Genomic DNA, 25,026 nt, shown 5'->3' with positions numbered 1-25,026 from the left:
TTGAGGGGTACATAACGGCAAAATTCTAAATTAGATAAAAGTTGCCATTCGTATCATTCAGGGTGAGTTGGTTCCCCCGGGGTTATGTTGGCTTGAGTCCAGAAGAAGAGAACACGATAAAAACAAACACAACTATGTTCCCACACAAGCGAGCAATAAAAAACACACACACACACACACACATAAGTTATTATTTTATTTTGCACCCGCGAAATAATCTGCATACATTTTTTAACCCCTATAAAAAGGTCGCAGTGAAGTTCCCGAGGATTCAAGGTGAGTGTGAATAGTTAAACACACAGCTTGCACTTTGCATCCCTGGACTCGCTCCTGGGTGTTGACTCGCCGTCGACCTCTGAAAGCTGAGCTTCTCCTCACTAATTAACCCGCCGCCGTTTCATATTTAACCCACTGGAAGACATCCCGCTACGTGCAGTACGAACTGGGACGCCGTTCCTTCAGGCCACCAAACTTTTTCTTTCTTCTTTCTTTTTTCGTTCCCCTCCCCACTTCCCGCGCGTTACGGGGGTCGGTCGCTGATATATATTATATATATATATATATATATTATTTTGCCGCCGTGCCAACCCGTGGGGGCGGCCAGCAAATCATGCAGCGTATCGACTACGACGAGGGGGAGCGTAAGGAAAGATGCTTCAAATACAAGTACATCGCCATCGTCCTGTGCGGGGTGGTGGTCGCTGTGGGCCTGGCCGTGGGGCTGGGTGTGGGGCTGAGCGGCCGCACTAACGTGTGCGATGAGGAGACGGTGACCACCCCGGCCAGCCCAGGCAGCACCCAGCAGCCGCCGGCCACCGACTACTGCCCTCCCCACGCCGACCCGGACGGGCCGTGGAGCAACTTTCGGCTGCCGGACTACATCGAGCCGAAGCACTACCAGCTGGAGCTCAAGCCCGACATGGAGGGAGGCTTCTACACCGGCACGGTGGTCGTCCACATCCACACCACCCGGCCCACCAAGTACATTTGGCTGCACACCAAGGAAGGCAGACTGACCGCGCTGCCCACCCTCAGCCGCGGCGGCAGCCTGGCTTCGCCCACCCCGCTCGCCTTGCGCCGCTGCTTCGAGTACAGAGCCCACCAGTACCTGGTGGTTGAAGCCGAGGAGGAACTGCCCGCCACCCTCGCCGGCCACGAGTATCTGCTCACTCTGCACTTCCACAGCAGTCTGCTGGGATCACTGGTCGGCTTCTACAAGACCACATACGTGGAAAACAACATTGTCAAGTAAGTTTCCGCGATTGCTTTTGCCGCTTTTCAATGGAAACAGGCAATTGGGAAGGAGGAATGCAACATTTTTTTTTTGTCTAGGAAGGGTCTCGACCCGAAACGTCACCCTTTCCTCCTCTCCAGAGATGCTCCATGTCCCGCTGAGTTGCTCCAGCTTCTTGTGTCTATCAGTAGCATTTTGTCAATCGGTCCTTCTGTGGATCCCATCTCTCATTGAGGAAGGTCTGTCTCGCCGCCTTTGCTCTCCGGGTAGATCTTGGTGATGCATCCCATGGGATTTTTGTGCCAGGGTGCGCGGGGGGAATTGGAGGAAAGCGAACCCCGTCCCCATTCAACCACTTGTACCCCAGAGTGCAACATAGTACTTGGCATGAAGGATGGAAACTCCTCGTTTCGCGTGCCCAGGCATTTGAACTGCTACGGAGGAGGATATTAAATATAGATGCGCTACACGTGCAGAGAGCGGAGCTCCTCGGCGCTGTGCTTATATTTTACTCAATTTACTTCACTGGTTAAGTGACAAATGGTACGATTCTGCTTCCAGGATCTCAGATCAATGGTGCTCGCGGTTCTATAAATAGGAAAATCGTGGCTATTTTAGGTAGGGGAGGCAAACCGATGTATTCTTGCAGTAGTTTCATGAACACTACTTTTCCTCCGATTGACATATCTTAAGTGATCTTTATCGTGATCTTATAGAGGTGTATAAGATTATCAGAGGAATAGATCGAGATGCACAGAGTCTCTTGCCCAGAGTAGGTTAATCGCGGACCAGAGGGCATAGGTTTGAGGTGAAGCGGAAACGATTTAATAGGAATCTGAGGGGTAACATTTTCACACAAAGGGAGGTGGATGTATGGAACAAGCTGCCAGAGGAGGCAGTTGAGGCTGGGACTATCCCAAAATTTAAGAAACAGTTACACAGGTACATGCGTAGGACATGCTTGGAGTGAAATGGACCAAATGCAGGCAGGTGGGACTAGTGTAGCTGGGACATTGTTGGCTTGTGTGGGCAAGTTGGGCTGAAGGATCTGTTTCCCTGCTGTTAACCACTCTATGCATCTTTCCCCAAATCAGAAAAATATTGCTTCAAATCACACTTAAAGTTTTGGGATATATTTAGATCAAACCATTCTGAGGAAGTATTCAACAGTTCGATGTACCATTTTTTTTGTATAAACCTGCCTTTTCCATTGTCATGTGGATGAAATATGTCATTTGGTACTTTTTGAAGAGGAGCAAGGTTTTTCCACATGATCACATTAACATTTATCCTTCATATATAGACAGACTAATAAGGTTGGGACTATTCCAATGTTTAAGAAACAGGTGAATAGGTATACGGATGGGACAAGTTTGGAGGGATATGGACCAAACGCAGGCAGGTGGGACTAGTGTAGCTGGGACATGTTGGTCGGTGTGGGCAAATTGGGCCAAAGGGCCTGTTTCCACACTGAATCACTCTATGACTCTATGACATTCCAAACTGAGGAAGTGGCATGTTATAGATAGAACAAAGTAAAACACAGCCTGCCGAACAGTTCAAAACTCTGCTTGTTCCTCAATCAATCCTGGTCGATAACTTAATTAAGAGAAAGAAGGAGAAAAGTTGCACTCCGGAAGTGGCGGCGCTGGGAACGGCTGCGGCTTGCCTGCAGTCCGTTTGTCTTTACTTTTTTGTGTTGTTTTTTTCGTTTTGTGTAGTTGCGTTTTTGGTTTTTAGGTTGTGTTTATGTGGGGGGGGGGGGGGTGGGGGGTTGAAAAGGGGTTTGCTGTCTCTCCCTTGGGGGGAATACGACTTTTTCATCGTATCCCCCCCTCTCTGCCTCCGTCTGCGCTGAGGCCTAATGGCGGAGCTGGCGACCTCGGGACTCCGGAGGCAGCCTGTCAGGGCTTGCCCTGGGTTCGCTCCCGTGAGGGGGGCCCAGCTCGGGGCTGGAACTGCGCTCCCGTGAGGACGGCCTGGCGAGGGGCCAAGACTCTCCCGCGAGGGGCTGTGGCACTCCCGTCGGAGTGGCCCAGCCCGAGGGAGAACGGCACTCCCGTCGGAGTGGCCCAGCCCGAGGGAGGAACGGCACTCCCGTCGGAGTGGCCCAGCCCGAGGGAGGAACGGCACTCCCGTCGGAGTGGCCCAGCCCGAGGGAGAACGGCACTCACGTGAGGGCGATCCGGCTCGGGGCTGGAACGGTGCTCCGGTGGCTGGGACGGCGTTCTGGCGGCGGTGACCTGAGTCCTGGGTTCAGCCGCGGGCCAGCGGCTGCGTATGCTGGACTGGAGGGCGGCAGCTTCGACCACCCCCGGGCCGCGGTGTTTGAGCCGGCCCGTTGCGGGGTTCGGTGAGCCGCGGGACTGTTGTGCCATCGCCCGGTGGGGAATCGCCTCAGCGCAGAGGGAGAAGAGGAGGGAAGAGACAGTAACCCTAAGATTTTTTGCCTCCACCACAGTGAGGAGGTGCTTGGTGGATACACTGTGGTGGACGTTAATTTGTGTTTACTGTTGTTTATTATTGTATGATGTATGTATGACTGCAGGCACGAAATTTCGTTCAGACCGTAAGGTCTGAATGACAATAAAGGGATTCAATTCAATTCAATTCAATAAACAATTCCCAATGCATGGTTATAGGCTGAAGCCACCATCACTCATAAGAGCCAAGCAGATGATCCATCTCCTCCTCCTCCTGAAGTCCTTACTCTTCGATGCCAGTTTCCTGTCTTAGCCGATTTGCTGCCCTAATATCAAGAAATTATTTACTGCATTAATACCAAGAGGTGACTGAGATGAGCGATGAGGGTAGAGTGTTAGGGTGATATTGTCTACATGGATTTAGGTAAGATAGTCCCCTATGGTAGGCTGATCCAGAAGATTAAGACACATAGATGTCATGGGATTATGGGGAGAAGGCAAGAGAATGGGGTTAAGAGTGAAAGACAGATCAGCCATGATTGAATGGTGGAGTAGATTTGATGGGCCGAATGGCATAATTCTGCCCATATCACTTCATGGTGACTTGGTTTATAGATCAAGAACTGCCTTGTTAATAGACAGAGGGCTGTGATGGGTGGGCATTATTTAGGTTGGAGGTCTATGGCCAGTGGAGATCTGTAGGGATCTGTGCCGGGACCTCTGTTATTTATGAATACATATAATTGCTTAAGAAGCAACTGCAGATGCTGGAATATCGAAGGTAGACAAAAATGCTGGAGAAACTCAGTGGGTGAGGCAGCATCTATGGAGCGATTGAAATAGGCAAGCCTCGACCTGATACATTGCCTATTTCGTTCGCTCCATAAATGCTGCCTCACCCGCTGAGTTTCTCCAGCATTTTTGTCTTATATGATTGCTTAGTAAGTTTGCAGATGACACTAAGATTGCTAGAGTTGTGTTCTAAATGTCAAAGTGTACTTTGTAACAGGAAAATGGGATATACACGTATGGTGTCTTGCACAATCTCAGGATATTTTAAAGGACTTTACAGCTATTGAAATATTTTGGCAATTTAATCATTTCTGCAAACAGAGCTGGTCTGTACCCTTAAATCAGTTGCTCAACACTTTACGTCACCCTCCCATTCCCATACTGACCTTTCAGGCCTGGGCCTCCTCAGAGTGAGGCCCAACACAAATTGGAGGAAACAAACCTCATATTTCACTTGGGCAACTTACACCCCAGTGGTATGAACATTAACTTCTCTAACTTCAAGTCACCCTTGCTTTCCCTCTCTCTCCATCCCTCCCCCTTCCCAGTTCTCCGACTAGTCTAACTGCCTCCGATGACATTTTACCTTCTCCCAGCTAACAATGATCTATTCTACATTTTCTTTGATCTCCATTCCCTTTGTCCTATTATCACACCTTACACTTCCTTATCTATGTATTTCAATAATAAACAATAGACAATAGGTGCAGGAGTAGGCCATTCGGCCCTTCGAGCCAGCACCGCCATTCAATGAGATCATCCCCAATCAGTACCCCGTTCATGCCTTCTCCCCATATCCCCTGACTCCGCTATCTTTAAGAACCGTATCTAGCTCTCTCTTGAAAGCATCCAGAGAACCTGCCACCACCGCCCTCTGAGGCAGAGAATTCCACAGACTCACCACTCTCTGTGAGAAAAAGTGTTTCCTCGTCTCCGTTCTAAAGGGCTTACTCCTTATTCTTAAACTGTGGCCCCTGGTTCTGGACTCCCCCAACATCGGGAACATGTTTCCTCCCTCTAGCGTGCCCCAGCCCTTAACAATCTTATGTTTCAATGAGATATCCTCTCATCCTTCTAAACTCCAGAGTGTACAAACCCAGCTGCTCCATTCTCTCAGCACATGACAGTCCCTCCATCCCAGGAATTAAGCTTGTAAACCTACGCTGCACTCCCTCAATAGCAAGAATGTCCTTCCTCAAATTAGGGGACCAAAACTGCACACAATACTCCAGGTGTGGTCTCATTAGGGCTCTGTACAACTGCAGGAGGACCTCTTTGCTCCTATATTTGATTCCTCTTGTTATAAAGGCCAACATGCCATTTGCTTTCTTCACTGCCTGCTGTACCTGCATGCTTACTTTCATAGACTGATGTACTTTCATAGTCTGATTTCCCTCACCCCTGACCAGTCTGAAGAAGGGTCTTGACCCAAAATGTCACCCATTCCTTAGTCTTGGAATTCTTTCCTAATCATGATCTGATGAGCGGCACTAACCAATATTGAGTAATGGCTAACTGCTGTCCAGTACACCAAATGCTCCTGCTCTTCTTCCAATGTTATCATTTGTTCAGACCTGAGAATACAGACACAACCTGTTTTATTTTGTCTAAACATGCAACTCTTGGCAAGAAAGACGACATTGCCTGTGGTCCAGCTGCTTTGATAATGAACTATGGCCCAGACTTAGCCTCGCCTCTTGTACAAGTTGTTCTGTTGCTGTTCTAAAATGACATTCACCTATCCAAAGGAAAAAAAAAACTTGCCAAGTAAAACAGTTACGGAAACCTCATGCATCTACTCAGTTGCTGTTAAAGTGGGCGAAGAGCCTTTCCTTATCCATGTTTCATAATATTGAATAGATAATATCTCATAGGATAGGATAGTGTTGCGATAAACTGTAAATGAGCCATCTGGTCATTAGATTAATGAGGGTAGTTTGAGTGTGTGTATGAGGGAAAGAAAGAAAAGGAAAGAGAAAAAGAAAGAGGGAGGGAGAGAGAGAGGGAGTGTGTTTCTTGTCAAACCAATTTAAACCTGACAAATAAACCTTTGGAGACTTGTCTGTTTAGTAAAATGACAACTTTGAAAGTGGAAAAAAAAAAGAGAGATTTGTCATAGGGACAATATGTTTTAAAATACTGTACTGTTACATATATTGTCTTTGTTTTATCAGTTCCTCTCCCAATCTCTGCAAGTTCAAGCTCACTTGTGTTCTCCCTTTTCCAGCTCTGAAGTGTCTTGACCTGAGATGTTCATTCTGTTTCTCTTTACACAGGTATTATCTGACGTGCTGAGTCCTTCCAGCATTTTCTTCCAATAGTTTGTGTTGTTCCACACCACTTATTTTATACACTGGAAGTAGCCTGGCAATCATCATGGGGAAGTAAGATCCATCCGTCCCTACCATAAGGTCTAACCTTGTGGTAGAAAATTATATATTCAAGTGTTGAAACTGAAATGAAGGAGAACATCTTCCTATTTCTGATAATAGCAAACCATTACATTGTAATTGTCATTTCATCCTTCTGCTGGCTTTGCATCATGACGGATCCCCGGCAAAGGTTGACATGCACTTCCTCTAACCTCATCCAGAGGTTCATATGTACCTCCTCTAACCTCATCTCCTGCCTTCAGTACTACCCGATGTGGCCTCCTTTACATCAATGAGATATATAAGGAGGCCATTTAAACTCCCCTTCCCTTCCCATTGCTGACCTTTCTGTCTTGGGCCTCAATTACCAGAGTTAGATCACAAGCAAACTGGAGGACACAGCAGTTCATTGATTGAAAGACACAGCGTGGAAACAGGCTCTTCAGCCCGTTTCGTGCACCCCACTATTAATCACCTATTCACACGAGTTCTATGGTATCACACTTTCACATCTACTCACCTACACTCTAGGGGCAATTTACGAAAGCCAATTTTCCGATAAATCAAGATGTCGTTGGGATTAGGAGTAAACTGGAACATCCTGCTGAAACCCATGTGGTCACATGAAGAACATGCAAATTTCACACAAACAGTATATTCCCCGTCCCTTTCCACCTTTAACCCTTCCACTGGCCTCATATTTCACACCTCTTAGCTCCTAATCTCACTGCCTCTTGTCTCTTTTTCATCTCTGGTCTATGTCCACCAGTCTGCCAATCAACCCCCCTCATCTGTATCCATGCTAGGTTTTGTTCCACTCTAATCTCTCTTCGTGCTCTCCCCCCCTACTTGCATCAATCTGAAAAAGAAACCTGGTCAGAAACATCACGTATCCCATATCTGCCAGTGGTGTTGCCTGATCCTTTAAGTTCTTCCAGCACTGTGGAGGAAAGTGATCCCTAGAAATGTTTTTTTTTTTTCCGAGAAGGAAATAAAGTTACCTACCTGCCAGTGGAAGTACTTGGCATATTTGACCTCCAATGACATTGGAAACATGCATAAAATCTTACAGATAAGGTGTCATGTCATATGTATACCACTGGTTTGAAATTGAAGAAAAATTAATATGGGTGGAACACTAATTAGATGCAAATTAAAACAAAAAGTATTTCCCTTTACTCAATTATTTCAGAAATTATGTGTAGAAATGTTTACCTACTATTTGTGATTGAAGGGCCATTTAGTCCACCATTGAATTTTCATTTTGGATTATTGCAAATGTGTATTTTTATTGTTTTTATGTTCAAAGAGCAATTTCCATCCTGCACATAAATTGACGGACCGTCTCCGACATCTCACTTCCTGTTCTTGATCTCACCGTCTCCATCACAGGACATAGACTATCAACTGACATCTATTATGTACCCACTGACTCCCGAAGCTATCTAGACTATAGATCTTCCCATTAGACTCTATCCCCTACTCCCAATTCCTATGTCTATGCCACATCTGCGCCCAAATTGAGATGTTCCATACCAAGACATCCGAGATATCCTCATTCTGTAGGGCATGGGGGTTCCTTTCTTCCATCATAGATGAGGTCCTCACACGGGTCTCCTTGGTATCCTGTAGCCTTTGCTATCCCTCCTCCTAGTCGCAACAGGGACAGAGCCCCCCCTTGTCCTCACCTTCACCCCATCAGCCGTCGCACGCAGCACATAATCCTCCAACATTTTCGCCACCTCCAACGGGATTCCACCACTAGCCACAACTTCCCATCTCCACCCCTTTCCACTTTCCGTAGAGACCGTTCTCTCCGCACCTCCCAGGTTAACTCATCCCTTCCCCCCCTAACTACCCCTCCGCAGTACTTTCCCCTGCAACCGCAGGAGATGCAACACTAGTCCCAAAACCCCCTCCCTCGACTCCGTCCAAGGACACCAACAGCCCTTTCTGATGAGGCAGAAATTCACTCGTACCACCTCCGACCTCATCTACTGTATCCATTAATCTCGGTGTGGACTTCTACATGGCGATGAGACCAAGCGCAGACCGCGCTATCGTTTTGCTGAACACCTTCGCTCAGTCCACCTAGGCCTACACGATTTCCCGGTTCCTAAACACTTTAACTCCACCTCCCATTCCCACACTGACCTTTCTGCCCTGGGCCTCCTCCACTGTCACAGTGAGGCCAAACGCAAATTGGAGGAACAGCACCTGATATTTTGCTTGGGTTTCTTATAACCCAGCGGTATGAATATTGATTTCTCTAACTTCAAGAAACTCTGGCTTTCCCTCTCTCTCTGTCCCTCCCCACCCTAGTTCTTCTACTGATTACTTGTGCTCCTGATTAATTTTTGTATGCCTTCCCCTCATCCATCAACGAACCATGTATGTACAGTTCCTTGCTGTAATCTGCTTTAATCATCTTTAATCTGTCCTTTTCACACCTTTTCACACCTTACATGCTCTTTGTACCCTTCCATATCTCTAGCTTCCCTCTCCACTGACAGTCAAGAAGGATCTCGACCTGAAATGTCACCCATTCCTTCTCTCCTGAAATGCTGCCTGTCCCGCTGAGTAATTCCAGCATTTTGTGACTATCTCCACAGGAAGAAATTACTGGCTTTAAATTTGCACTATTTACAGCAGGCACGTGTATAAAGTCAGCTTTGCGAGCTTGCCTTAAGTAGTACATGCAGCCTGTATTTATGTTATGGTGCCTCAGCCATGGCATTTTCTATTTATCATTTCGGATATTGAACAGAAAGTGTTAGATCCACTTATGATAGTGACCAGTTATTAAACACAAATCATAATATATACAAAAAATAAGATAGATAGATAGATAGATAGATAGATAGATAGATAGATAGATAGATAGATAGATAGATAGATAGATAGATAGATAGATAGATAGATAGATATAATTTATTGCCACACAACCAGGGTTGGTGGAAATTTGGGTTGACAGTTGATGAGGCAGAAAAGATAAGACCAATCCTCTCCTAGAAAAGCACAGAACATTTAAGAAATCACTGCCATTAATATGTGTAAATTCATGACTTTTGATACATTTCATCTGAGTTCTTTAGATACTTCGGATGTTGTATAGATTCTCAAGAGGCATCAAACAGATGCTAAATAATTTGATATTTTGATAGAATTGAGACCAGTGGTGTGAATGCCACGGTGGCAGGCCAGAAATAAAGCTGTGGAGAGGACACAGTGAATGAGAAGGAGAGCGGATGACACAACTCAAACCTTAAATGCAACCCTGACTTGACCCACGTGTGTGTGTGCACCTGTGAAAATGGACATAATTCTACTCGGGGAGTTCGGTACTGCATTCCCAAAGAAGGGAAGTGCTTCATTAATAAATTAAAATTCCCCACTGCAACCAAATTCAAATTTAATAGCTGCCAGATGGACGTCCCAAGTTTTGGGAAACTTGGAAGTGAAGCGAGTGTCGGAGCAGCTTGAAATAGATGTTGGCATTTGATCAAACCATCAGATGAAGCTGCATATTAACTGCTGTATCTTAAGCCTTGCCTGGACCCGCTGTCAACTTTCCCTCCCATCTCCAGATCCAAAATATCCAGCGACCTTATGCTGTTGGATTTCCCATCCGGCAACTAGCCAGGCTGTCAATTTGGTCAGCTGCTGGAAGAAAACTGGGGGGGGGGGGGGGGGGGGGGGATAGTTTACTTCCTCAGCTGCGCCAGACTTCTTCACTACATCTTTTTTTCATAAATATTTGTGCTGAAATGTTTTTTTCATCGGTTGGTTTTCTCAAGGGAAGGATATAAACAGTGGGCTTGGTCATACAGTCGGTTACTGCTGGTCCTGTTGCTTCTCCCAACTGATCTGACTAAATGATCTGGTGTTGACAACAGAGACTCGATTAAAAACAATTCCAGATGACACAATACATTGAAGAGGTCTGTACTGTAAGTAATTATATGACTTCAGAAGGCTGCAAAGGAGACAGAATGTATTTACTTCAGGTAAATATTGTATAAACGGAAAATGCACATAAAATAAAATTGTAAAAAAAAGCAACGGCTCGAGTATGGATGCTGACATAAGTTTATTTGCACTCATATAAAGCAATGATTGTCTGTCTTCAGTATAAATTTGGCCTTAGAAGGGCACCTTAATGCTGCATGCTCAGTCCCTTGCTCTACTTTCTCTCTGCCCATGACTGCTTAGGCACAGCTCCAACTCCATGTTTAACTTTGCCGATGATACCGACATAATTGAACACAGGATGGCACGGTGGCGTAGCGGTAGTGTTGCTGCCTTACAGCGCTTGCAGCGCCAGAGGTCAGGGTTCAATCCTGACTACGGGTGCTGCCTGTACGGAGTTTGTACGTTCTCCCCGTGATCTGCGTGGGTTTTCTCCGAGATCTTCGGTTTCCTCCCACACTCCAAAGACGTACAGGTTTGTAGTTTCATTGGCTTGGGATACAGTAAGTGTAAATTGTCCCCGGTGTGTGTAGGATAGTGTTAATGTGCGGGGATCGCTGGTCGGCATGTCCGAATGGCCTGTTTCTGAGCTGTATCTCTAAACGAAACTAAACTAAAGTAAACTAAACTAAATAATGGGTAATGATGAGCCAGAGTACAGTAGGGCAATCGATAATCTAGCTGAGTGGTACCAGAACAATAACCCTGCTCTCAGCATTACCAAGACCCAAGAGTGACTGGAAGCAAAATCCAGTGGACCATGAACTGGAGGACCAGAGGTCTACTCTCTCTATACCCATGACTGCTTAGACACAGAGGTCTTCATTGGCAGGTTGTTATTAGAGATGTGTACAGAGGAGAGCATGCTGACTGGTTGCATCCAGCTCAGATCATCAAAGACCCACAATACTCTGGCCATGCTCTCTTCTGTCAGCTACCATCTGGAAGAAGGTATAGGAGCCTGTGAAACATTACCTACAGCTCAGGAACAGCTTCTTCCCATCAATCATCAGGTTCTTGAACCAACATGCAAAGTCATTACCACAAACCTACTTCAGTATTCAACAGCTATGGAATATGTACTACTATTGTTGCTCTATGCACTGAGTTACTTCCACCATCATTGTCTGGTTTACAGAGAGTAACTGGTCAGTCATTGTTGGTGTTGTATCTAATTTGCAACTAAAGCATTGTTCTGGTCCACATCCAGAGCATCTGACAAATCATCACTCTTCATATACTTTTGATAAACCTGAATGATGGCCTTTTGCTATACAATTCCCTTGATTTGACATATCAATGGATAATCCTCTCCCATTTATTTCACCCCCTTCATCAGGGGAGTTTTAGTCACACGTTTGTGACTATTGTCAGGAAAAAGGTCATGAATAGGATGCAAAAAATAACATCAGGGGAAAAACCTCTGCCTCACTGCTAAAAAATGACATATCCTCAAATTAATCCTGACATAACTAATGTGCATGATTTTACAAGATACTGAACTCAATTAACAGGTTCCTGTTTGAGTGAAAAATCTGCTAAAATTGCAAAAATTGATCCTGTCGACTTGAATCTGAGGAACAATCCGACCTCTCTGTCCTGGGTCTCCTCCATTGCCAGAGTGAGCAACAGCGGAAATTGGAGGAACAGCACCTCATATTCCGTCTGGGGACCTTGCATCCTTATGGCATTAACATTGAATTCTCCCAATTTGGCTAGCCCTTGCTGTCTCCTCCCCTTCCTTAACCCTCTAGCTGTCTCCTCCCACCCTCCCATCCGCCCGCCCTCGGGCTCCTCCTCCTCCTCCCCTTTTCCTTCTTTCTTTCCCCCCCCCCCCCCACCCCCCATCAGTCTGAAGAAGGGTTTCGGCCCGAAACGTCGCCTATTTCCTTCGCTCCATAGATGCTGCTGCACCCGCTGAGTTTCCCCAGCAATTTTGTGAACCTTTAGCATATGTTGGGGACTGGGCTTTAACATTGTGAAGAGCAGAACTCCAGAGGAGATGAGATCAATAACAGTTAGCTCACCAATGGCATGATGTTTGCTTGTATGGTCATGATCAGCGTAGGGAGCAGTGACAGAGTTGGTATTCAGCTTGGTTAAATAGTGGTTAGTTCAGAAAATAATAATAGTCCACCTTTGTCTGCATGCCCAATGATTACAAATTAGGGTTTGACCTGAGAACATACCTGCTGCAAGTTTCAAGAGATTATAATTGGCTGATAGATAGACTGACGGGCCGGTCCCAGTTTGGCGATTTTTTCCGGCGACTGCCAGCGACTATCACAGTTGTAGCAGGCTTCTGAAAAAGCGGTGACTGGACCCCCCCTACGACAATGTGTACGACAAGCTACGACAACCTACCACCTAGTCGACGTCAAGCTACGGCACGCTATCGACAACCGGCGACCCGTTAGGACGTCTACCTACAACCACACCTACATCAACCTACGACCACACAGGCAACAACCTACGACAAACAAAGTCAACCTACGTCAACCTGCAACAAGCTACGACAAGCAACGATCCTGTCGGCGACAACTGAAGACAATTTAGTCGCCGGTACCTGTCGCCGGTTGACGTAGGTAGTCGCCAATGGAATGGACTGAAGTCAGCACCCGGCGATGCCCAACGTTATATGGTGACAACCTGCGTCATCCTGGCGACAACCTATGACAGCACCTATGACAGGAGAAGACAAGCTACGTCAAGCCCACAGTCGGCAAAAAGTTTTGAACATTACAAAATCCAGTGGCGACCGGAAAAACGTTATGACACTTTAGAGGACTTGAGGAGACTACTCACGACCATATAGGCGTCACCCCGCGACCATGTGGCAACAGCCTAGTCACCTGTAGTCGCCAAAAAAATTGCCTAAGTGGGACAGGGGTTTAATAGTCCTGGAGAGGGGAGAAAGTATCCACATTCTGGTGATGGTGACCTGGCTATATGTTCAAGGTGAAGGGGAAAAGGTTTAATAGGAATCCGAGGGGTAACCTTTTCACACAGTGGGTGTATGGAACAAGCTGCCAGAGGAGGTAATTGCGGCTGGGTCTATCCCATTGTTTATGAAACGGTTAGGCAAGTACATGGATAGGACAGGTTTGGAGGGATATGGACCAAGCACAGGCAAGTGGGACTAGTGTAGCTGGGACATTGTTGGCCAGTGTGGGCAAGTTAGGCCTAAGGGCCTGTTTCCACACTGTTTCACTCTATGACTCTACGTGTGGAAGCAAAGCCAACTACAGATTTCTGAGCAATGTAAAACATGAAATTCATTGAGTTAGAAGCACAGGCCCCAATGTTCAGGGCTGATCTTTGGGATTCCTTAGATCCCGACATGTCCTTCAGTGCTTTATGTGATCTCCACAGATACATTTAATTCCTCAGACATTTCCTCAGGCCCTATCACAGTTTTCTTTATGTTTTATCCTCAAATGGATTCATGATTACCTTTTTTACACACTTAAAAAAAAATACTTGTAGGAAGTATTGTGCCTCCCTATGTGGAAAATTGACCTTAATAAATGCATAATAATCTTGGACTATTTTGTTGAATATGTTGGAAATGTAATGAACGCACACTTGGGTTGAAACACATTGGAATACAGATGTAATATTCCACATGTGTTATTTTTAAACCATATTTTACTGAACATATTACGGATTTTTATTACTAGCTGTTGGATTCTTGTGTACGTAAATGCACGTAAAGTGTTAAGCTTAATTTATTTATATTGGAATTATTTTGTGAATTGCTTTCGTGGTCGCACTGAAACATAAGCAGAACTGAAAAGTAAAACTCCAGACATTCAGTGGAGACGGTTAGTAAATCCAACTATGTTAACAGCATGCTATGATTAGTTCCCAGGAGGAGACCTTATTGAGCTGGTGATTCTGTTTAATCTGGGGCTGAATCCAAATATCCACAGAAGCTAATCATGTCGACAATTGCAGTACTGGCAGAATAATGACTTCTTTTGTGAGAGGTGTAACACAAATATAGAATCAATTTCACTTTTGGGTCAATGAAAATGTCAGCATTTTGTTGAATTATATCATTTATCTTTGAAGCAATTTAAAGCATTTTATTTACTCTTTTACCTTTATTTCCATTCTGTTCTAATGCTTATAAAGCAGACCTCCAAAACTCTCAAGAACTTTGTTTATGAATAAAAATAATCAGAAGAGCACTAAATATACTGCAACTGCATTTAGAATCTGCTTCAGCATAATTTGAAATCGGTGTGACTTACAAGCGAAAAGGCAATGGCAGTAATTAAACTCATTACCGTTGTTGACGGGTAGAGTAGATGTGAATATACCAGGTTTTACTTGCCTGTAGCTTGTTCCATTGAGAGCCACTTGCATATGATGATGTAACTTGCACTTTTGCACCCAGTCTATCACATGGCAGGTCATGTTGCAGTTATATATGACATTGGTGAGGCCGCAGTTAGAATATTGTGTTCAGTTCTGGGCACCGTGTTACAGAAAATATGTTATTAAGCTGGAAAGGATTCAGAGAAGATTTACGAGGATGTTGCCAGGTCTAGAGGAGCTATAGGGAGAGGTTGAGTAGGCTGGGACTCTATTCCTTGGAGCACAGGAGGATGAGCGGTGATCTTATAGAGGTGTATAAGATTATGAGAGGAATAGATCGGGTAGATGCAGAGTCTCTTAGCCAGGTTAGGTGAATCGAGGACCAGAGGACATAGGTTTAAGGTGAAGGGAAAGAGATTTCATAGGAATCTGAGGGTTAACTTTTTCACTCAAAGGGTGGTGGGTGTATGGAACAAACTGCCAGAGGAGGTAGTCGGTACAGGGACTATCCCAACATATAAGAAAGAGACAGGTACGTGGATAGAACAGGTTTGGTGGGATATGGACCAAACGCGGGCCGGTGGGACTAATGTGGCTGGGACATGTTGGCTGGTGTGGCCAAGATGGGCCGAAGAGCCTGTTTCCACACTGTATCACTCTGTCTCTATGACCTCAGTAAACTACGCTTATCTCCTTTCATATAATCAAGAAATCTAACCTAACTAGTTTTTTTCTTCTTGTGATGGTACATACCAGTTCACCGCAATGGCATTATTAATCATACTACTGAACCATTAAACCCATTGCCTGTTGAATCCATTGCAATGCCACGCCCAAGGTGAGACACCAAAGGTGAAATACATAGAAACATAGAAACATAGAAATTAGGTGCAGGAGTAGGCCATTCGGCCCTTCGAGCCTGCACCGCCATTCAATATGATCATGGCTGATCATCCAACTCAGTATCCCGTACCTGCCTTCTCTCCATACCCTCTGATCCCCTTAGCCACAAGGGCCACATCTAACTCCCTCTTAAATATAGCCAATGAACTGGCCTCGACTACCCTCTGTGGCAGGGAGTTCCAGAGATTCACCACTCTCTGTGTGAAAAAAGTTCTTCTCATCTCGGTTTTAAAGGATTTCCCCCTTATCCTTAAGCTGTGACCCCTTGTCCTGGACTTCCCCAACATCGGGAGCAATCTTCCTGCATCTAGCCTGTCCAACCCCTTAAGAATTTTGTAAGTTTCTATAAGATCCCCTCTCAATCTCCTAAATTCTACAGAGTATAAACCAAGTCTATCCAGTCTTTCTTCATAAGACAGTCCTGACATCCCAGGAATCAGTCTGGTGAACCTTCTCTGCACTCCCTCTATGGCAATAATGTCCTTCCTCAGATTTGGAGACCAAAACTGTACGCAATACTCCAGGTGTGGTCTCACCAAGACCCTGTACAACTGCAGTAGAACCTCCCTGCTCCTATACTCAAATCCTTTTGCTATGAAAGCTAACATACCATTCGCTTTCTTCACTGCCTGCTGCACCTGCATGCCCACTTTCAATGACTGGTGTACCATGACACCCAGGTCTCGCTGCATCTCCCCTTTTCCTAGTCGGCCACCATTTAGATAATAGTCTGCTTTCCTGTTTTTGCCACCAAAATGAATAACCTCACATTTATCCACATTATACTGCACCTGCCAAACATTTGCCCACTCACCCAGCCTATCCAAGTCACCTTGCAGTCTCCTAGCATCCTCCTCACAGCTAACACTGCCCCCCAGCTTAGTGTCATCCGCAAACTTGGAGATATTGCCTTCAATTCCCTCATCCAGATCATTAATATATATTGTAAATAGCTGGGGTCCCAGCACTGAGCCTTGCGGTACCCCACTAGTCACTGCCCGCCATTGTGAAAAGGACCCGTTTACTCCTACTCTTTGCTTCCTGTTTGCCAGCCAGTTCTCTATCCACATCAATACTGAACCCCCAATGCCGTGTGCTTTAAGTTTGTAAACTAATCTCTTATGTGGGACCTTGTCGAAAGCCTTCTGGAAGTCCAGATACACCACATCCACTGGTTCTCCCCTATCCACGCTACTAGTTACATCCTCGAAAAATTCTATAAGATTCGTCAGACATGATTTACCTTTTGTAAATCCATGCTGACTTTGTCCAATGATTTCACCACTTTCCAAATGTGCTGCTATCCCATCTTTAATAACTGACTCTAGCAGTTTCCCCACTACCGATGTTAGACTAACTGGTCTGTAATTCCCCGTTTTCTCTCTCCCTCCCTTCTTAAAAAGTGGGGTTACGTTTGCTACCCGCCAATCCTCAGGAACTACTCCAGAATCTAAAGAGTTTTGAAAGATTACATAGAAACATAGAAATTAGGTGCAGGAGTAGGCCATTCGGCCCTTCGAGCCTGCACCGCCATTCAATATGATCATGGCTGATCATCCAACTCAGTATCCCGTACCTGCCTTCTCTCCATACCCTCTGATCCCCTTAGCCACAAGGGCCACATCTAACTCCCTCTTAAATATAGCCAATGAACTGGCCTCGACTACCCTCTGTGGCAGGGAGTTCCAGAGATTCACCACTTTCTGTGTGAAAAAAGTTCTTCTCATCTCGGTTTTAAAGGATTTCCCCCTTATCCTTAAGCTGTGACCCCTTGTCCTGGACTTCCCCAACATCGGGAGCAATCTTCCGCATCCACTATTTCTGGAGCTACTTCCTTAAGTACTCTGGGATGCAGCCTATCTGGCCCTGGGGATTTATCGGCCTTTAATCCATTTAATTTACCCAACACCACTACCCGGCTAACCTGGATTTCACTCAATTCCTCCAACTCCTTTGACCCGCGGTCCCCTGCTATTTCCGGCAGATTATTTATGTCTTCCTTAGTGAAGACGGAACCAAAGTAGTTATTCAATTGGTCCGCCATATCCTTGTTCCCCATGATCAACTCACCTGTTTCTGACTGCAAGGGACCTACATTTGTTTTAACTAATCTCTTTCTTTTCACATATCTATAAAAACATTTGCAGTCAGTTTTTATGTTCCCTGCCAGTTTTCTTTCATAATCTATTTTTCCTTTCCTAATTAAGCCCTTTGTCCTCCTCTGCTGGTCTCTGAATTTCTCCCAGTCCTCCGGTATGCTGCTTTTTCTGGCTAATTTGTACGCATCATCCTTCGCTTTGATACTATCCCTGATTTCCCTTGTTATCCACGGATGCACTACCTTCCCTGATTTATTCTTTTGCCAAACTGGGATGAACAATTTTTGTAGTTCATCCATGCAGTCTTTAAATGTCTTCCATTGCATATCCACCGTCAACCCTTTTAGAATTAATTGCCAGTCAATCTTGGCCAATTCACGTCTCATACCCTCAAAGTTACCTTTCTTTAAGTTCAGAACCATTGTTTCTGAATTAACAATGTCACTCTCCATCCTAATGAAGAACTCAACCATATTATGGTCACTCTTGCCCAAGGGGGCACGTACAACAAGACTGCTAACTAACCCTTCCTCATTACTCAATACCCAGTCTAAAATAGCCTGCTCTCTCGTTGGTTCCTCTACATGTTGATTTAGATAACTATCCCGCATACATTCCAAAAAATCCTCTTCCTCAGCACCCCTGCCAATTTGATTCACCCAATCTATATGTAGATTGAAGTCACCCATTATAACGGTTTTGCCTTTGTCGCACGCATTTCTAATTTCCTGTTTGATACCATCTCCAACTTCACTACTACTGTTAGGTGGCCTGTACACAACACTCACCAGCGTTTTCTGCCCCTTAGTGTTTCGCAGCTCTACCCATACCGATTCCACATCCTGCAAACTAATGTCCTTCCTTTCCATTGCGTTAATCTCCTCTCTAATCAGCAACGCTACCCCACCTCCTTTTCCTTTCTCTCTATCCCTCCTGAATATTGAATATCCCTGGATGTTCAGCTCCCAGCCTTGGTCACCCTGGAGCCATGTCTCCGTGATCCCAACTATATCATAGTCATTAATAGCTATCTGCACATTCAACTCATCCACCTTATTACGAATGCTCCTTGCATTGAGACACAAAGCCTTCAGGCTTGTTTTTACAACACTCTTACCCCTTATACAATTATGTTGTAAAGTGGCCCTTTTTGATTTTTGCCCTGGATTTTCCGGCCTGCCACTTTTACTTTTCACCTTGCTACCTATTGCTTCTACCCTCATTTTACACCCCTCTGTCTCTACGCTCACACATTTAAGAAACCCTTTCCCTTTAACTCCATCCTCCACTAGCCCATTCGACACCCCACCCCCCTTATTCAGTTTAAAACCACCCGTGTAGCAGTGGCAAACCTGCCTGCCAGAATGCTGGTCCCACACCTGTTAAGATGCAATCCATCCCTTTTGTACAGTTCCCCCTTACCCCAAAACAGATCCCAGTGATCTAAGAATCTAAATCCCTGCCCCGTGCACCAGTTCCTCAGCCACACGTTCAGGTCCCGTATCTCCCTGTTCCTGCTCTCGCCAGCACGAGGAACTGGAAGCAAACCGGAGATAACAACCCTGGAGGTCCTGCTTTTCAGCATTTTTCCGAGCTCTCTAAAGTCATGCTGCAGAATATTCATCCCCTTCTTTCCGACATCGTTTGTGCCGACATGCACTACCACTTCCGGATGTTCACCTTCGCCCTTGAGGATTTTCTGCACTCTGTCCGTGACATCCTGGATCCTGGAAATACACAGGAACCTGAGACCTCATTGGGCCTGTCCCACTTGGGCATCATTTGCGCATCATTTACATGACAGGCCGGTAGTGACTGACACACGACAGTCACGTGAAAATCGTCTAGCAGTACGACGGTCGGGCGCCAAGTGCTCTTGAGGGCCCTGCTTCTTTTGGGAGCCATTTGCGATGTCGTTCGTACTTAGTCCGATCTCCGTCGCAACGATTTTCCCAGTAAAACTTTTTCAAAACTACTCGCGCTTTATACCCGGGTGGTCACATGGTGCGGCACTCAAATGACGTGCAAATATCGTGCCAACGGCGTACGGGCGGCGCATGGTTACGGACGTTGACGCACGGTGACGCATAATAAATTAGCATAGGCAATGTTCGTGCGTCACCGTGCGTAACCATGCGTCACCACGCACTACACGTACGCCGTCAGTACGTCAGCGTATGCCTTCAGTATGTCAGCGTGTACAAGGGATATGTCACGCAGGTGGCGCGCAAGGATTTTGAGCATCACAAAATCCTGGGGTGACGCACCTTACCGCGCGTCACTGCATACGTCACCACGCCTCACCACGCCCAATGCACGCGCCACCACACACCAACCAATTTTTAGGATGTCGAGTAAATGATGCGCAAATGACACCCGAGTGGGACAGGCCCTTTAGGCTACATTCAATCTTCCGGCTTGCATGCAGATCAGGTCAGAGGTGTGCAGTGTTTGATGGCACAGGTCTATTACTGTATAAACACTAGATATGGAGTGTTAGGCACAGGCCCATCACTGTATAGCACAAGGGTATAGTACTGTGTAGGAAGGAACTGCAGATGCTGGTTTACAATCAAGATAGACCCAAAATGCTGGAGAAACCTAAAGGGGTAGGCAACATTTCTGGAGAGAAGGAATGGATGATGTTTCGGGTCAAGGCCCTTCTTCAGACTGAGTCAGGGAAGATGGGAACTAGAGATATGAAAGGCCAGATGTGAAAACGACAGATCAAAGCAAACGATGTTCAATGAAATGCAGAATGGTTCATTGTTGGCTGTGGAAGGTAACAACGAAGCATAGAAGGGCCTGTCCCACTTGGCCGTCATTTGCGCGCCTTTTACGCGACCTCGTTGTCGCGTTGAGACGCACGGGTAGCGTGTGGGGTATGGAATTGCGTGCGGTATCGCGCGGCGCTCCGGGATTTTGTTGGGCACAAAATCTTTGCGCACCTCCGGCGTGATGTATCGCGAAAGCACGCGGGCGTATTGCATCGCAGGCAGGCGTCCTGACCTCGTACATGCAGCGTGTGGTGACGCATGATTACGTCACCGTGCGCAACCATGCACCACCGCGTGCCACCCACAGGCAGTCGGCCACAATGAGAAAATAATTACGCCATAAGCATCAATGCTTTCAGAGTAATACCTTCAGAGTAACACCTTAATAAGTATTTTTGAAACATCCTTTGTTGAGGATGTTTCAAAAATCAACATCCAGGTAAGGATTGCAGATTTTATATCCTAAAAAAACACTAGTACCCAAATTAGTTTTTTTTAAATAACCACCAATAATTTTACTAACAACATTTAAAAAAAATGTGCAAACTAATTCTTAAAGCTGGGTTCAAACCCTCAAACTGCTATAATGGAATACCATTTTGTGTTTGTTGGGAGTTGGGAGTATTGTTGGGAGTATTTCAGAAAGTTTAAAAGTAAATGAATCTTTCCAGCAAACAGTGATTTTATCAATGTTTCACTTAACAAATGATATCAATACGCTGACTAATTCTACTTGCAGAGCAGATAAAAGATTTGAAGGCACATGATGACGGGTGACGACGCGCGCGACTGTCACGCGTCAGCCGTTACCGGCCTGTGGCGTAAATGACGGCCAAGTGGGACAGGCCCTACATGCAGTAAAATTAATCAGGAGGACAGTGAAACTGGTTGGAGAACTAGTGTGGGGGAGGGATGGAGAGAGAGGGAAAGCAAGGGTTACTTGAAGTGAGAGAAGTCAATATTTATACCACTAGGTTGTACTCTGCCCAAGCGAAATATGAGGTACTGTTCCTCCAGTTTACATTTGGCCTCACTCTGAAGGTGGAGGAGGCCCAGGACAGAAAGGTCAATGTGGGAATGGGAAGGGGGTTTTGTGCAGTGGCGTACTGGCCAGGGTGTCAGCTTGCCCGATGGCAAGTGGGCCCCTGATGAAGTGATAGCAAGTGATGGCAAGTGGGCCACTGTTAAATGATAGCATTGTAGTTGTAGGTGGGCCCCCTTTGTCTCCTGGCAACCAATATTTTTAGACCCAGTCCGCCACTGGTTTTGTGTTTTTAGCAGCTAGGGGATCACGTGGCGGACTGGGCAGACAGAGAAACGCTTGGGTCATTAACAGCAAACTAGAAAGTATGCTTGCCACATCAAGGAACAATTGGAAATCCAACAGCAAAGTCGTACAAACTTCTGCCGAGGATTAGCAGCTCATCCTTTGCAGAGTGGGAACAGTGGCCAGCTCCATTTGGCACTTGAATCCTATTCATAATACTGTACTTTATTGCCAAGTCCTTAGCTTCCAGTGCAGCACAGACAGAAGTCATTCAATATCTGAGTCGTCCATTTATTGGAATGCCGGGCATCTGTTATGTGAGATCACAGCTGCCATGTAGGATGGCTCTGGATATCAGTGGTGAAAACCACACTCCAGTGATCTGTCCTCCTGCACATTTCCTCGACTCCCGAGGAACTGCTCTGGGATAGTGGCAATGATTTTGTTTCTTTGCTTATTTATTTATATATCTATGTTTTGTGTACATTTATTATTTATTTTAATTGTAGATCTTGCCTGATGAGGCCAGCATTTGTTGTCATAAGAAATGTCATAAAGTATAGCAGAATTAGGCCATTCATGGCCGATCTAGCTCCCTCCTAACCTCATTCTCCTGCCTTCTCCCTATTTCCCCTGACACGCGTACGAATCAAGAATCTGCATCTATCTCTGCCTTAAATACATCCACTGACTTTGCCTCCACAGCCTTCTGTGGCAAAGAATTCCACAGATTCACCACCCTCTGACTACAGAAACTCCTCCGAGGTTAATCCCTAATTAACCTTGAAAAGGTGGTGTGGAGCTGGATTCTTATGCCCTTGTCCCACTTAGGAAACCTGAACGGAAACCCCTGGAGACTTTGCGCCCCACCCAAGGTTTCCGTGCGGTTCTCGGAGGTTTTTGTCAGTCTCCCTACCTGCTTCCACTACCTGCAACCTCCGGCAACCACCTGCAACCTCCGGGAACCGCACGGAAACCTTGGGTGGGGCGCAAAGTCTCCAGGGGTTTCCGTTCAGGTTTCCTAAGTGGGACAGAGGCATTAATTAACTACAGCCCTTCTGGTAAAAGTCCTCTTACAGTGCCATTGAGAGGGCATGTGCTGAGAAATGCATGAGTCGAAGTTCTGGAATTTCGTTTCTGTGATAGTGAGGGACCAGTGATATTCTTCAAAGTCAGCATGGTGTGCGGGTTCAGAGGGCAATCTGCACACGGAGGGCCTGCTGCCCTTGTCTTTCGTCGAAGAAGTCATGTGTTTGGTAGGTGCTATCTGAGTAGCCTAAAGGGCCTGTCCCACTTTCACGACCAAATTCACAACCTTTTTTACTCATGGACATTTTTCATCAGGCTAGAAAAACGCCCCGGCCTACTTGATGCCACGAGTACCTACAACTAGCATCACAACCTACCTACGACCTACCTACGACCTACCTACGACTTGCCTATGACCTGCCTACGACCTGCCTACGACCTCCTACGACCTCGTGACGACCATGCTACGAGTATGAGTCAAGGGCAAACTCGGCAGAGGTCGTGAATTAGGTCGTGAAAGTGGGACAAGCCCTTAAGTAAATAATTGCCGTACTTTTTATAAATGCAATGCACTGTGCAACAGTGATGGAAACGGGTGTTGAGGATGGTGGAAAGGGGACGGAACAATTGGGCAACCAAGTTGGGTACTCCTTGAGCAAGGTTGGAACTTCACTCATCAAGATAAGTGGAAATAATTAATTCACTCACTTGATTTATACTTTGCAGCTGTTGGGGAAGCTGTTGAACATCTGGGATGTGAGTCGCATGCCCCAGGATAACCAGCCCCCTGACTGCTCTTGTAGGCATAATACTTATGTGACTGGTCCAATTGCATTGCGATTGGTGCTGGCTCACTAGGATATGATGCTATTGAATCTCAAGGGAAGGTGTTTGGAAACCTTCTTACTAGAGATGGTCAATGCCTGGGACATGCATAGTGCAAATGTTAACTGTTAATTAACTAGCAGCCATTCCTGAATATTATCTAGGCCCTGCTGGCATGGGCTGCTTCATTTGCAGAAGAGCCATGAACGGAGTGGGACCTTGTATGATTGTCAACAAATATCCATAATTCTGACCTTATGCTGGATGGAAATGTTGTGGATGGAGCAGGTGAAGATGGTCAGACCTGAGCTGTGGAACTCCTGCAGTGATATCCTGCAGCCAGTGTGCTTGACCCCCACCACCCAAAACGTTTTCCTCGGTGTGAATGTCTTCTTTATTCATTTCAATTCACCATTCACTTCAGCTTAACCAGGATCCCAGATTGTGAAGGAATCAGGATCAATGCTAAGGGATCAGGTTAGATTGCTGGTGATATGGACGGCTGGGATGTCCAAGCTGTGGACCATCGCTACAGCAGACCAATTGATCTAGATTGGCTCTACATTTGTACGCTCTGGAAACATTGGACAGTTTGCTTTGTCCAACCTAAAATCTCTGTAAATATATCAGCAAAATAAATATTTGTAGCAGCTGATCATACTTTTAAATACAATGGTTAGAGGTAGTGGCTGGAGTGTAAACTCCACAAGGTTAATTCCTGGGATGGTGGGACTGTCATCTGTGGATAGAATGAAGCAGCTGGGCTTGTATACTCTAGAATTTAGAAGCATGAGAGTGGATCTTATTGAAACATATAAAATTATAAAAAGATTGGACAAGCTAGATGCAGGAAAAATGTTCCCAATGTTGGGCGAGTCCAGAACCAGGGGCCACAGTCTTAGAATAAAGGGGAGGTCATTTAAGACTGAGGTGAGGAAAAACTTTTTCACCCAGAGAGTTGTGAATTTATGGAATTCCCTGCCACAGAGGGCAGTGGAGGCCAAGTCACTGGA

General features: G+C 45.8%; 1 protein-coding gene across 1 annotated transcript in view; it reads left to right on the top strand.

Annotated features, from left to right (window-relative positions):
- The first annotated feature begins 288 nt into the window (after positions 1–288).
- Positions 289–25,026, top strand: part of LOC116971642 (glutamyl aminopeptidase) — a 74,990-nt gene continuing 50,252 nt past the window's right edge. Inside the window, exon 1 of the mRNA XM_033018855.1 lies at positions 289–1,248. Coding sequence (XP_032874746.1) covers positions 611–1,248 — 638 coding nt within the window. The 5' untranslated portion in view covers positions 289–610. The remainder of the gene's footprint in view (positions 1,249–25,026) is intronic.

Source organism: Amblyraja radiata, chromosome 1 (genome assembly GCF_010909765.2).
Source record: "Amblyraja radiata isolate CabotCenter1 chromosome 1, sAmbRad1.1.pri, whole genome shotgun sequence".
In the NCBI taxonomy this organism is placed as follows: domain Eukaryota; kingdom Metazoa; phylum Chordata; class Chondrichthyes; order Rajiformes; family Rajidae; genus Amblyraja; species Amblyraja radiata.
This window is presented reverse-complemented; position numbering and strand designations above follow the sequence as displayed.